The sequence below is a fragment of the Hordeum vulgare genome, chromosome 7H (genome assembly GCF_904849725.1).
Source record: "Hordeum vulgare subsp. vulgare chromosome 7H, MorexV3_pseudomolecules_assembly, whole genome shotgun sequence".
NCBI classification, from domain to species: Eukaryota; Viridiplantae; Streptophyta; class Magnoliopsida; order Poales; family Poaceae; genus Hordeum; species Hordeum vulgare.
The window spans coordinates 15,495,383-15,510,929 of record NC_058524.1 but is presented as its reverse complement, the minus strand read 5'-3'; the positions used below and the strand labels follow the sequence as shown (position 1 = coordinate 15,510,929).

Sequence of the window (15,547 nt, the reverse complement as noted above, 5' to 3'; positions counted from 1 at the left end):
TTAGACCCCGGGACTGTCCACATCTCCTTGCAGTTTCTTCTAAAATCCCAGTTCATTGGTAATGCACAAAAAAGTAGAGCAAGGAATGTGGCACCTCATGACTTCTCACTTGACAACCAACAGAAGCAGAAGGGATGAGCTGACACGGCAGCATTGCCAATGGCTTAGAGATACATATATAACAAAAGGCAGAGTGAGCTATGGCGAGAACTTCAGTTGAGTAAATCACACAGTAAGTGTGACCCTTCAGAATGGTGTGACAATAACAAGCATGACCAACTGACCATAATGCAACAAGGGCATGAAGGAAGTCGTCATATACTCATATGTCAATTTGGAGGGTGCTGAAACACAGCATGCGGGATGCACACAAAAATAACAAGAGTGAGGTTCTCTGTTCTCTCTGAATTCTGGAACACTTGTGCGCACACTTTTCTCCATGGGAATGGGATTCAGTCCATTCAGAGAAGAACACATTTCAGTTGACATAACATGGAGATGGATGAAATAGTCTATTGATTCCATTTCATTTCTGAATCTGAACAAAGATTACAAGTTTCATATAACGGCTGAAAAGAATGTATTAATGCTGTGAAATGACCCTGCTGCTTCTTCTTCTTCTACAAGCAGCTGATTCTTGCAGTTGCAGGGATCCTAGCTAAACAGACCCAAAAGAATGAAGAATTATTATTACATATAGCTCTAGCTAATAACAATTGAATCTTTTTCTCCTATCACTGTAAACCAAAAGAGAAAAGCTACTACTACATCTTTGTTGATGGTGGTGATGAATGAATGAATGAATGAATGTATAAAAGAATTTTGTCAGATTGTATTATGAACTAACGAATGAATGAGTCTCAGCAAAAGAACCACTGAAAAAGTTCAGTTCTTTCCTCTTCACTTCACTTAACCTCCTCCTGTTCAGCTCTGCAGAGAGTGTGACGCGGTGGTGGACGCGGACACCGCCGCGCCGTCGCCGGCGGGCGTCCACGCCGTGACGGTGTACAGCGGGCTGTCGAGCCACCGGAGCGTGAGCCCCTCACCGTCGCCCTGCGGGTGCACACCGTACTTGCCCGGCGCGAACATCCTCGCGATCATCCGCCCCTGCATCGCCTCCCGGTCGCCGATGCCGGCGTTCCGGAACCCGCCGTCCTCCATGCGCCGCCGCCACCCCGCGAAGCTCTCGTGCCGCTCGGACCTGTCGGGGCCCTCGAACGCCACCGCGTTGCGGATCTCCCGCGCGAACATCTCCTCCGCCTTGGCCCGGGCCGCGCTGGCCGGCGGCAGGCCGGCAGCGCCCACCGCGTCGAACGCCGCGGCGTAGTGCTGCAGCGCGCGCGCGAACCGCGCCTCCCATCGCCCGCCGTTCAGCCCCGCCGCCTCGTGCTCGCCGAGGAGCAGGACGGAGGCGCCCGTGCTGCGCACAAGCCCGAGGAAGTCGGACAGCGCGCCGCCGGTCTCGTCGCGGAGCAGCCGGTGCGCGGCGAGGATGCAGTTCACGGCGACGCGCTCGCCGCGCTTGACGTGCAGCATCCACAGGCGCACGTCCTCGAGCCGGTCCACCACGGCGTGGAACTCGAAGGCGAGCCCCAGCCCCGCGGCCACGTGTGCGAGGCGCGCGCCGGTGTCCTGCAGCTCCTGCCTCGACGAGCCGACGCCGGTGATCCGTACGTGTGCCGGCGGCTCTGGCCTCCGCGCAGCCAGGCTCTGAAGGAGGCTCGGCCACTGGAGCCCTTGCTTGATGTCGAAGTCGATGATGTGGACGCGGTCGTGGCCGTCGAAGGCGCGGATGAGACGCTCGTTCAGCGTGAAGTGGAGGAACCTCGGGATGGGGGTGACGCTGTTGAGCACCCGCAGCGCCAACGCGTCGTCGTCGTCGTGGAAGGCGCCGTCGGTGAGCTCGCGCGGCGGGGTGACGTCGAACACGTGCGGCCACATGTTGGCCGCGCGGAGCGCGAGCGCCTCGGCAAAGTAGGCGGCCACGCGGTGGAGCGGCGTGGGCCCGGACGGCGAGGCCGTCTCGCCGAGCCGCGCCAGGTAGTAGTTGGCAGCGTCGTGCTGGCAGCCGGCGAGGGCCTCGGCGCACGCGGTGAGCGCGCCCACGAGCTCCAGCGCCTCCCGCTCCGCCTCCGGCACCACGAAGCTCCTCACGCCAGCAGGGTCGAGCGGCAGCATTGCCGACGAGCCACCGTCCGTGCCCGACGAGGACGACGAGTGGGACGGCGACTTGCTGTACTCCTCCTGCTTGGCCGCGGCCAGCGAGGACGGCCCGGCGGCGGCCACCATGCCGTGCGGGAACGCGGCGGCGCTGGGCACAAGAAACACCTTCCTCTCCTCCTCCGCCACCTCCTCCTCTCCCCCTTCACCGGCGGCCACCTGCATCATGGCCGCCGTCCCTGCAATGGATTGATGGAACCATACCTCGTCGCCGTCGCCGCCCATCCGCGTCCGCTTGGCGCGGACGACGGGAGCACCATACTCCTCCGCCGCCGCCTCCTCCTCGTGCGCGCGCTTAACGGCTCTGCTCCGCACCTCCCAGCCGCCGTCGCCGACCGAGGGCTCCGGCTTGGCGCCCCAGGACACGGCCTGGGTGACCGGCGGCGCCGGATGCGCCCGGAAGGAGCAGGTGCCGTTGCCTCCCCTGCCGTCGCCGCCCGGCACGACGCGCGGCGCGGCGCCGGCGCCGGTGGCGTCGCCGCGGCCGCCCCGCTTGGAGAAGCCGCATGGTAGTCGCTGCGCCGTGCTCATCTGATGCCTGGACGACAAGGAGCAGCCTGCCAACATCCCTGAGACAGGCGTCACCAGCGGATGCAGCAGCGCAATGCAACCCCTCCTCCTCTGAACTCTGCTCTTCTTCCTCCTCTGCTCTGCTGATCACACTCTCAAGTCTCTCTCCGGTATGTGTGTGGGTGTGGCTACAGCTCGAGCTTCAGTGAGGTGTGGTCTATGAATGAATGAATGAATGAATGAATGAACGGATGGATGGATGAAGGGATGGATGAATGTGGGGATTGAAGGTGGTCTTGGAAAGAATTTTTCAGTCCAAAGAAAAAAAATGGGAGAAAAGAAAAGAAAAGAAAAGAAACTGAAGAAAGAATGTAATATGTTTGTGTATCTGCTGTATATGCAGGAAATAATTTTTGGACTCTGCAGAAATGCTGCTTAGTACAAAAGAATCAACGAATCGTCAGGGAGAAAAGAAGAAAGAATGGCCTATAACATCTACGAAGGAAGAAGAAGAAGAAGAAGAAGGTCAATCAGATCAGAAGCTGCCGGGCACTCTCTGCAGAGCCTCCTCGCCGGCGGCGAGCCCCAACGCCTCCATTAATTTTTCTTCTCCAAGAAAGATAGAAAAAGCAGAGAAGAAATCCTACAAGAAAAAAAATCTAGGATGGATGGATGCGATGCAGATGGGGGTTGGATGGATGATCCTATCTCCTACTGGGATTTGGCGGGTGGGTGGGTGGATGGGTTCTTCTCGCTCACTCCTCTATCCTATCACACTGTTCTTACCTCCTCGCCATGGACGATCCTCTCTGCTCTCACTACCCTATCCCTCTCACTCACTCTCTCTGGCTGTGGCTGTCTCACACTCTCCCTTGTGATGATCTCACCTATGGGGGAAGAAGAAGCCCGGGGAAAAGGAGGAAACGGCCTCGGCAGCGGGCGCTGTGGGCGGGAACCCCGAGGCAGCGAGCTGAGCCGTCGGATCGACCACGGACGGCGCAGGGGATCTGACCGTTGCCTCGCGTCCGGTCAATGTGACCGTTGCGCGCGCGGGCCCGGGATGTCAGCCGGCGAGGCGGGTGCGGCTCACGTGACCTGGCCCGTCCGTTTCCTACCGTTGGGGCGCCCACCACCACCACGGCGTGCGCACGGGCGGGGCGTGGGGTGTGGCTGCCGCGTGGGCCCCGCGTCGGGCACGGACGGCCGGGATCGCGTGGATCGCACGCCACGCGGGATAGGTTGACGGGGTCGCCGCGTCCTGCCACGTCGGACGCACGGACCGCACGCGTGCACGCGTGCGTGGCTTACCTTGAATGCTTTCTGGTGGTCGGAGGAACGACGTCGTCGGCGGAAATTGACAAAATACGCAAATGGCTAATATGCTAGGAAAGCAGTGATGGTCAATTACAGCTGTGCCACCTTCTTAGCCGTGACGGGTGTCAGATCCGTAATTTAATTCACCTACAAGAGTTTTATTTTTTGATGAGTCACTTTAAAGATCCGTAAAGCCGTGGTAATGATGTCGGAGATAGATGATGAACGAATGTTGGTGTCAAGCTTATAGACGTTGTGTGGTCTTTCTCATTTTATCATGTTTGTTTTTACGTTACTTTTAGTTTGATCTTTTATAACAAGATACGTATTATCGTTATCCTGTACAAAAATATGCAGTAGGATGGGTGATTGCACGGTAACAACAACGACGCTGGGTGCTCGCGCTTGGATATACGGATGGTGTGTGTGTGTGTGTAGCCATGATCGCTATCCTAGAGCGGTAGTAAGAAATTACTACTACCGCTCCGGGGGCGGTACTACCGCTGGATACTGAATCTGCTCTAATTTTCGCATACGGACTCCGATTTCAACGGAATCAAGTTTGTTGAAAAGCTAATGACATTGGCTAACACAATATTTATAGAAATATCAATAAGAAGCAAGTGAGAAAAGGCCCATAAGAAAATGGTGAGAACCCTTCTTCGAATAAGACCGGTAAAAACTCCCAACATCGAAAACATCATAGAAGATGCATATGGACTCCGTTTTCGATGAACTCGAGCTTGTCATGAAGATGACCATAAGCTCTAAAAATCACAAAGAGAAACACCAAACAAGAACCAAGAAGTATGATGCAAGGATGCAAATGGTTTGTGATCTCAACAAACGATACGATCAAGCTACTCACTTGAGAGCCCCCCCTGACAGTACAACAATCTATCCTAATACAGAAAACCTATCAAGGGCAAACCTATACCTTGCACCTCGTCCTCTTGAGCTAGATGATGATGATCTTGGCTTCCTCAAGATGGACCACCTTTCTTGATTGTGTTGGCTTGATGAAGACTAGTTGATTGCTCCCCCATACTCACTATGGGTGAGCCACTCTTCAGCATATCTTCACAAGTCCATTGCCACCACAATGGACGACAAGCTTCAAGCATGATATATTTGTGTTGATCCACTTGAACTTGCACACCGCAATCTTGATGACGATCACCACTTGACGTCATCCTTCATGGGTTGTATGAGATCTTCCTTTTGACGCAAGCCCATGGAAACACACCTAACCCCCACATAGAACTCTCACGAAGACCACGGGTTAGTACACAAACACGTAATGGACAATGCTTACCATACCATGGGATCACTTGATCCCTCTCGGTACATCTTGTACGCTTTGTGTGTTGATCATCTTGATTTCCTCTTTGTCTGACGATCTTGATCAACCTTGTGTCTCTATGACCATTTTTTGGATAATACCTTGAATATCATCTTGATCATCATATAAACTCCTTGAACCCAACAGATGGACTTCAAGCAGTGTCTATGGACAAATCCTATAAATATAACTTAAGGCAACCATTAGTCCATAGTAATTGTCATTAATTACCAAAACCACATATGGAGAGATATGCTCTAACAATGGGTTCAATCCATTTGGTATGACTAACGCCACATATAGTTGTTGGCCTGTGTTTGTTATTCCGATGAATCTCCCCCCCGGGGGGGGGGGCTTCTGCATGAAACGACAATACATGTTTCTGCCGCTGGTAATTCCAGGTCCCGAATATCCAGGGAAGAAGATGAGTTTGTACTTGGAGCTGCTTGTGGATGACTTGATGGTCGCTTGGGATAAAGGGATACGGACATACAACGCCCTAACAAAGAAGCACTTTGATATGTATGTTTGGTACTTCACATCCGTGCATGACCTATCAACACGTGCAACTTTTTGCGGCTGGTGCGTACATGGGAAGTGGCCTTGCCCGGTGTGTATTCAGAATCTAATGTTCTATTGGCTGAAGAAAGGTGGGAAGTATACCTGCTTTGACAAGCATCGCCAGTTCCTTCATCCTGATCATCCATTCAGAGAAGACAAAAAAAACTTCAAGAAAGGTAAAGTTATTGATGCTCCACCACCACTTGTGATGACCGGTCACATGATCAAGGCTCAATTAGATGGTCTCCAGCCCAATGCCAATGGGTCAGGTTTTGTGGGATATGGAGACATAACTGGACTCACATACCATGCCTATGGAGGCTCCCTTACTTTGTTGATCTCCTCCTCCCACATAACATTGATGTAATGCACACTGAGAAGAATACCGCCGAGGCCCTTTTCGGCACAATCTTCGACACTGAGAAGACGAAGGACAACGTGAAGGCCATACTTGATCAAGAGAAACTTTGTGATAGGCCGAATTTAAAAATGGTCGAACCCGGACCCAGAAGAAAAGGGTGACGGAAGCCTCCAACCCCGTTCTGCCCTGTAAGGAAGGATAGGAAGGTAATGATGAAGTGGGTCTTGGATAAATTGCGGTTCCCTGATGGGTACGCAGGAAATAAATGAAGGGAGTGAATATGAATACGTTGCGAATAGGGGGTCTCAAGAGCCATGATTATCACGTTTGGCTTGAACGGGTGATGTCGGTGATGATTCGAGGCTTTGTCTCCGAGGAGATTTGGCGAGTACTGGCGCAGTTGAGCTATTTCTTCCGACAGCTTTGTGCTAAAGAGTTAGACCCAAAAGTCGTTGACAAGCTAGAGAAACAGGCACCAGAGTTGGTGTGCAAGCTAGAGAAGATCTTTCCACCAAGCTTCTTTAATCCGATGCAACATATGATCTTTCCACCAAGCTTTTTTAATCCGATGCGACATATGACGTGTTTCGCGCACTCGGTTTATAAGTTTTTTCCTCTAGAGATAGATTCATTATGAACATTCATTATTAGCAGATGATCAAACAAGAGAGTTAATGTCTTTGGGATATAATAGAGCTTTTATGCTTGTTTTTTTAAAAGGGCAGTGTTATGCATCCCGCCGGATAATCTAAAAAGATATTTGTAAAGTACATACAGATCTAAATGTCACAAACCCGTTGACTAAACCTCTTCCACGAGCAAAACATGATCAACACCAGAACTCTATGGGTGTTCGATTCATCACAATGTAACTAGATTACTGACTCTAGTGCAAGTGGAAGACTGTTTGAAATATGCCCTAGAGGCAATAATAAAGTGGTTATTATTATATTTCCTTGTTCATGATAATTGTCTATTATTCATGCTATAATTGTATTAACCGGAAACCGTAATACATGTGTGAATATATAGATCACAATGTGTCCCTAGTGAGCCTCTAGTTGGCTAGCTCGTTGATCAATAGATGATCATGGTTTTCCTGATCATGGACATTGGATGTCATTGGTAAAGGAATCACATCATTAGAAGAATGATGTGATGGACAATACCCAATCCTAAGCATAGCACTAGATCGTGTTGTTCGTCTGCTAAATCTTTTCTAAATGTCAAGTATCATTTCCTTAAACCATGAGATTGTGCAACTCCCGGATACCGTAGGAGTGCTTTGGGTGTATCAAACGTCATAACATAACTGAATGATTATAAAGGTGCACTACAGGTATCTCTGAAAGTGTGTGTTAGGTTGGTACGAATCGAGACTGGGATTTGTCACTCCTTGTGATGGAGAGGTATCTCTGGGCCCACTCGGTAATGCATCATCATCCTGAGCTCAATGTGACTAAGGAGTTAGCCACGGGATGATGTGTTACGAAACGAGTAAAGCGACTTGCCGGTAACGAGATTGAACAAGGTATATGGATACCGATGATCGAATCTCGGGCAAGTATCGTACCGGTAGACAAAGGGAATTGCATACGGGATTGATTGAATCCCCGACATCGTGGTTTATCCGATGAGATCATCCTGGAACATGTGGGAACCAACATGGATATCCAGACCCCGATGTTGGTTATTGATCGAAGAGTTGTCTCGGTCATGTCTGATGGTTCCCGAACCCGTAGGGTCTACACACTTAAGGTTCGATGACGCTAGGGTTGTTATGGGAATAGTATACATGGTTAACGAAGGTTGTTCGGAGTCCCGGATGAGATCCCGGACGTCACGAGGAGCTTTGGAATGGTCCGGAGGTAAAGATTTTCGGGGGTCCATCGGGAAAGGCCACCACCTCCGAAATGCTATATGGGCCAAGAATGGAAGGGAACCAACCCCTAGGTGGGCTGGTGCACCTCCCATCCCAGCCCAAGGCGCAGAAGAGGGGGAAGGAGGGCCAACCCTAGGCATGGGGGCTGCCTTGGGTGGCAAGCCACCCTAGGGCGTCGCCTCCTCCTCCACTTCGGCCATCGCCCCTCCCATCTAGGATTGTCGCACCCCCTAGAGTGGGAACCCTAGGGGTGCACACCCTCCTCCCTCTCCTCCTATATAAACCCAAGGGTTTGGGGCTGTTGGACACACAAGTTTCACCTCTCCACGGCGCAACCCTACCTCTCCTCCTCCAAGTCCTCCGTAGCGCTTGGCGAAGCCCTGCCGGAGTACCACGCAGCTCCACCGTCACCATGCCGTCGTGCTGCCAGAGCTCCCCCTCAACCTCTCCTCTCTCCTTGCTCGATCAAGCCGTAGGAGACGTCACAGGGTTGCACGTGTGTTGAACGCGGAGGCACCGTTGTTCGGTGCTTAGATCGGAATCTTCCACGATCTGAATCGCTACGAGTACGACTCGATCAACCGCGTTCTAGCAACGCTTCCGCTTAGAGATCTTCAAAGGTATGAAGACGCGCCACTCCTTTGCTCGTTGCTGGTTTCTCCTAGATAGATCCTTGTGTGGCATAGGATTTTTTTTGAAATTACTACGTTATCCAACAGTGACATCCGAGCCAGGTTCTATGCGTAGATTCTATGCATGAGTACAAAACAAAAGTTGTGGGCCATGATTTTGTCTATTGCTTGTCGTTGCTAGTCTTATCTTTTTTTGGCGGTATTGTGGGATGAAGCGGCCCAGACCGACATTACACTTACTCTTACGTGAGAATGGTTCCACCGCCTGACATGCACTTGGTGCATAAGGTGGCTATCGGGTTGGACTTACCCTTACGTACGCTTACGTGAGACTGGTTCCACCGCCTGACATGCATTTACGCTTACATGAGACTTGGTTCCACCGCCTGCTTCTCCATCGCCTGCCGCAACCATAGCCCGCCGTGGTACCCGAGCGAGCTGGCCACCCACCAACACAAGCGTGGCACGCCTCCCAGGCGACTTGGGCCCCGCCCGTGGCTTGGCTCCACGAGGGCTGCGGTGTGGCGCGGCTCCCCGACATCTTCGCTCCACCAATGCTTCCCCTGCAGGGCGCCTTCGGCATGGGGTGGGGCGTCGTGCCCGTGAGCAGAGCCTGCTCTGGTTCGTGAACCTACTGGCCGAACCGTCGCTGTAGTAGACCTGTAGCTTGCAGGGGATCTCCCGAGGGTGCTCGAGCCGAAGGACGACACGCAAGGCGGAGAGGTCAGGTGCCTCGACACCAAACACGTTTTTTTTTATTTCTGAGAGGCACATCTGTACCTCTCGCGAAAGCAAAATCATGCCTCTCGTGAAAGCAGAACCGCGCCCTTCGCGTAAAAAAACCAGAAAACACATTTTTTCGTTAAGAAAATTGATTTTTTTGTCGAAAAGCTAAGAAATGGCGTGCCTCTCGCGGAAGCAAAACCATGCTTCTCCCGAAAAAAACAAAAAACACGTTTTTTCCAAAAAAAAGTGATTTTTTATAAAAAGCTAAGAAATACCGTGCCTCTTGCGAAAGAAAAATTATGTCTTTCGCATAAGCAAAACCGCGTCCCTCGTGAAAAAACAGAAACATGTTTTTTTTTAAAAATGATTTTGTTTATAAAAAGCTAAGAAAGACCAATGAAATTCCGAAACACCAAAAACCCCAGAAAAAATTAATCTAAAAGCTGAAAATGCGTGTGAAAAAATAAAAAAATAAAATTCAAAGGGAACGTTTAGAACGCGACACACTTTGATGCTACTGGAGCGGCCTGCTACGGTAGATCTTTGATTGGCCTTGGCCGGCCCACCGGCCTACTCGGCGACGCCCCCGTGCGAAAGTTCTGATAGAGGAGCTCTCCGCCGTCCCTCACCGCAATCCACAAACCCCACCGCACAACCGGACCGCCGCCGCCAGCCCGCGGCCGATCTCCTCCTCCTCAAAGCGCAGGCCGCCTCGATCCTCGTCCTCCTCCACGCGCAGGTGGCCGCCGCCAACCTCTGACGCGTGGGTGCTCGCCGCCCATCCTCGAGTCGACCTCCGTCCCCGAGGCCAAGGTCTCCGTCCGCCTCTCCCCGCGTGCTCGGCGAGCTGAAGGCGGCCGACCTACTCCTCCCCCCGCGAGCTGCAACCCTGTATCTGTACGTATCGTTTAATCTCTATTACCCACACCGTCTCTTCATTTTCTTATGTGCCACTTCTGTCGCGTGCATGCCAGGTGTTCGGCAAAATGCCTATGCGTACCAGTACTAGTGTAGTACCGCCTGCTCTAGTTTAGCTCCTGCATGCATACCGTTGTGCACGTCATGCATAGGACCGATTCTATAGGATCCATACCGACCGGCATGGCAGCCTGGTACGTAGTAGGGGATTAGTTGAGTCTCGAGCTGTCTCTCCTCTGTTTGTATGTAAACTGCACAGTGCTAACTGAATATAGCTAGTGTGTTACATCGCATCTTCTTTTCCCTCTCTACATGGTATTAATTAGTCGCCCTAGGATTCTCTGCCTTGGCGGAGATGGATGGAGGAGGTGTGGGAGTTCATGGTGGCTTGAGCGGAAGCGATAGGCAGAGAATCATGTGGCAACTGATACCATATAGCTAGTGAGGGAGAAGAACTTGCGATGCAACGCACATATATCCAGTTCGTCTTCTGCAGTTTTTTTTAGGGAAAAGTTCGTGTTCTGCAGTTTATATACACATGAGAGGCAGCTCGGGACTCAACTAATCTCATACTATCTAGCCACTATGCAGAGGATAGAGTAGTCGAGGCTGCCAAGGCCAGCCGGTATGGATCCTACAGAATCGGTCCTATACATGACCTGTATAACAGTATGCATACACGGTACGCAGGAGCTACGCTTCAATATATGTGTGTTGCATCACAAGTTCCTTTCCCTCTCTACATCACTAAATAGTGTATTACCACCAAATAGCATAGCATGATTTCATTCACAGATATATGATTAGAGTATCTTGCAAGAAATAAATTCTAGACACATGTGCTTATTACGACATTGTCGTGCCGCTAGTAATATATTCTCTATTTAGAGTTTTTCATCTTATTTGCACCTTCTAAGTGGATTTATTTTATTTGGCCATTCAGGAATTCTTAGATGTGGGGAAATGTTAGTACAATATGCAATAGCTTGTGTTGAAGTAGATACCCAGATTTGTGTAGCTAATCAACTCTTTGTGTACCAGAAAATTTTCTACATGGGGAAGCAGCCGGGAAACACTGGCCCTTCCTCGGCATCCAGGTCGGCGAACCAGGCCGTGTCGCTCCGCGAGGAGACCTCCGGGAAGGCGCAGGTTGACGTGCCCTCCCTCCTGAGGGTCCAGCATCTGCAGCGGCTGGGGGCGTGGGCGAGCGGGGAGGCAGGAGTTGGCTCGATCGGGGCACTGCTGGGCTACCGCCTCGCCACGAACGCCGAGGCTGCCGCGATCCCCATAGGCGCCTCCACCTTTGTTTGCCAGAGGTAAGAGTTACAGCTTAATGTTTCGTCTTAAAATGCTCCATTCATGTGTTTAATTGTTTGACCATATCAATCTGACTATTATCTTCAGCATTTAAATTTCTGTTATAATTTATTCGTGTTCAACTTATGAGCAATTACATTGTTTTCGGACAAATGCTTGTCCGAACAAAGTAGCATGTCTGCATCTTGTGATGTGGCAAACTGAGACTTCGAGAAACAAACACATTGTATGAGCTTTCCAACAGGCAATACAGTATTTATTTTTTCTCTGTTAGATGGACTGTTAGCCCGTTGCTGATAATCTTTGATTGGAGAAATGGGAAAGTTTTAGGTTTATTAACGGAGTTTTTTCCTTTGGTTCACATAGGCAAAACTGTAACAGAGTTACTGAGTGAATGAAATTTATCTAAATTTTGTTTTCACTTTTTACATGGAAAGGCTCATTGTAAATATCTAAAAGAAACTTCTGCCCAATGATTAAGAGTCGAGTGACAGTGTACCAGTCCTACGTTAGGTGTTGACTGAGCACATTGACTGGATTGGTTGGCACAGTCAATTGGCTGGTTGACTAGTCGCTGACTAATTGTGACAAGTTGATCCCCTTTGTTCGAGTGGCTCAAAATCCTAGTCCCTGCCTGCGCAGCCTCCAGATCGAGTCGTCTCCTGGGCGTTGCAAAGCCTAGCCTTGCCAGGCCACTGCCACAGTGACTGGGGGCCTCAACACCGGCCGTTTTTGCCACCCTCATGAGTGATATTCTCATACGCCCTCCTGTCTCCGTTGCTATGTATTCATCCTCTCCTCTCCTTGCTGAACTCCTGGTTTGTGCTTTCGTCTGTTCCTTCCAATACTCTGTCATGCTGAATTATTTGTTCGATCTATGATTTCCTCACTTCCTTCCATATCGTACTAGCAGTATATCATAGGCAGAGGTAGCAGGTGGAGATAGAGCCATAAGTTGCTGCCAGCTGGAGCTGTTTAGAAGCATGGTCCCTCCATCCTGAGATCCTAAGAGGAAGCCAACTAAGCAAAGGACTCCAGTATCAGTTATACACATACAGTTGACTTGTCGAAATCGGTCTACACATGAACTATTGTGTTAACTATGCTGTACAATCATCTTGCTGGATCCATATTTGCTTGCACATGCAATTACGTTTCTCAAGTTTCTCAGTGCAATATATCAGTTCAAGCACTTATTGGATTTCTGCTAAACTCATGATAGTCACAAAAACAGTTTTTGTTGACTTACATTGATTTAGTGGCACCACTTTATCGCAGTGATTTATGTTCTGTTTTCAGCACCCACTGTTGCTGGGATACTGTCTCCTATCGATTTGCAAAACAGGTTTTATTCAATGACAGCAATCTGTCAGATATAGATAATTGTTAGATGGGTGGTCGTAAGGCCAAAAAAATGATCTAACATACAAAATTTAAGTGAAACATCTTGTGTTCAAAACAATGAACTACGCAAAAGCAAGACAAAAGATGGGAAGGTTATTGGTCGTCCATTTTGCATGTTACATCGGTTCTTTACTGGAATGCATGTTAGCTGATTGTTCTGGATCCATGTATTGTCAAAATGTGAGCTTACTAGCATAGAAGAACTGGAAATAAAAAAACTGTGTTGATAATGTTGTATGAGTATTCCGGCTTAGAGCAAATTACCACAGAGCTTCTCTGCCTTGCTTAACCTTTATATCAGATCTCTTATATGTATGTATGTATGTGTGTATCAATTGATTTTTAATACGTCTTACAGTCTGTAGTAATACTGATAAAAACTTTTGGGTCGGAGGAATATTTGGAAGTGTTTAGATCACCGCATGACATTCAGTATCCTTTCATTTAGCCACTTTGCGAAAAGGTCCTTTGGGATATATTAACGCACAACACTAACACTAACTGTGTAAAGAACATCTCGAATCTGCAGTATGTTTATCAGCGGCCAGGTTGAAGGGTCTATGATATTCTTGTACGTATATGGATTATGTACGTGGTCGATGCAGTTTGTTTGTTATGCTGTTTGTCCATATCAATAAGCCTTATATGTACCTCTGACAAAAGATTATTCGAATATTGCAGGTGTGAATCAATCTTACAGCCAGGCTTTAACTGCACAATCCGCATAAAGAACAACAAAAAGAAAGCAAAGCGGCGCAAGAAGTCAAATCCGGGCCAAAATAGTGTTGTCTATGCATGCCATTTCTGTGGAGACCAAAACCTGATACGGGGTAGTGGAAAGGGTTTCGTGAAGGGTCTGCTGTCATCAAGAAAGCCTGTTAGCGTAATGTTGAAAGGAGACAATATTAGCGTTCCAACAGTAACTGCTAAAAATGCGACTGAGCATTCTGTAACAGCAGGCTCACAACTGGAACCATCCAGGTTGAAAACATCTACTCTTGAAAAAGATAAACGAGGTAATGGGCCAAAATCTTATCTTCCCGAAGATTCTAAAATGGAGAAAGGGGCAGCCTTTTCAATGGTTGATCGTGGTCAGTTAGCAGATGCACACGAAGAGACCCCACAAAAAATTGAAGTAGAAAGCACACATGATAAGCGTATGACTAGACTTGTGCCCGTGTCTTCTAAAAACATTACAATATGTGAATCCGATGTCACTTCTCAAGCAGAATTTCTACTTGGGTCAAACTTCGTTACTCCTCGGAAGAGCAAACTGGTTGAAGTGACTGTGCCTATAGCTTCAGCAGAAGCATTGGAGACTGGAAGTACACTGAGCAGCAAAGGGCAGAGTTGTGGTTCCGCTGCTGGCAAGATCCCTGGAAGTTATAGCAAGTCAGCTTCGAATAGCAAATCTGTGCCAGGTGATTCTACTCAGGCAGCTGGCAGTTCAAGAAAGCGGGCAAGAAAAGGGTGGACTACGCTGAAGCAGATCGCTGAGAAGGACGAGCTTGAGAGAAAACAGAAGATGGATAACTTTGTAATCCCGTTCTTCATGCAGTAGAATATATTTTACTTTTGGCATCTGTTGTAGACGTTGGGCTGGAAGAACAGTTGCAGGTTTTAGTGATACTTTTTAGTTATGTACTTCTGCACCAATCATGTTGTAGAAATATAAAGTTGGGAAGGAGTTCAAAATTAAACCTAAGGCAGATATGCTAGCAGTCATAGGAATGAAAGTTAAGGCTTGAATATTCACCAGTGCGGGTGCGCTTGGCTCGAGCTGCCAAGCTGTGGAAGGTAAAGTCCAATATTCTGTTCGGTTCTTGGCTGAAGGGTGGGTTAACAATCCAGAGTTTGTTCTCTGTATAAAGTTTTTCCGTTGCTAATTGAGTATTTTATTATTTGTGTCAGATACCATCGCTGGGACCATGCTATGGACTAGAGCAGGGACGGAGCCAGGATTCTCGCAAGTTTCCAATTATGGGGGCAAGATTTTGCCTCTACTGTGAGGAGAGACTAACACAAATCATGCAGAGATTCTAACCGAGTTTTTTTTCCTTTGTGACAATAGCCTACGTTGATAAACTAAATCTTAATCAAGCCAAGAAAATTGATGTCGGCTATGAACAATTTAATCTTGATTTGTCAGAAGTTTTCATGAAGCAACTGTGTAAAGCAAATCATATTTAGGAACTAAATTTTATTACTACACTAGGGGATAAACAATGCAAAATCTTGTCTCATGGGCCATGAATAGTCCCTAATTAATTTCATGTAGTTTCTACCGATCAAATCATGTGTGCAATTCTAAAGGGACATAGTAGTCTAATTCTATGGATTGAGTAACGAGGATAAAAGAC

The 15,547-nt window shown here is 48.9% G+C and overlaps 2 protein-coding genes across 2 annotated transcripts; one reads left to right on the top strand and one right to left on the bottom strand.

The window, feature by feature from the left end:
• Positions 1–499: 499 nt before the first annotated feature.
• Positions 500–3,628, bottom strand: LOC123407449 (protein DWARF AND LOW-TILLERING). The gene has a single exon (XM_045100586.1). It carries the CDS (start codon positions 2,785–2,787, stop codon positions 925–927), a length of 1,863 nt encoding a protein of 620 aa, XP_044956521.1. The 5' UTR covers positions 2,788–3,628; the 3' UTR covers positions 500–924.
• A 6,526-nt stretch (positions 3,629–10,154) lies between these two features.
• LOC123407933 lies at positions 10,155–14,892 on the top strand. Its single transcript, XM_045101184.1, has 3 exons — positions 10,155–10,445; positions 11,508–11,782; positions 13,869–14,892. The coding sequence occupies exons 2-3, from the start codon at positions 11,520–11,522 to the stop codon at positions 14,746–14,748; spliced, it is 1,143 nt and encodes a 380-aa protein (XP_044957119.1). The 5' UTR covers positions 10,155–10,445; positions 11,508–11,519; the 3' UTR covers positions 14,749–14,892.
• Positions 14,893–15,547: the final 655 nt, after the last annotated feature.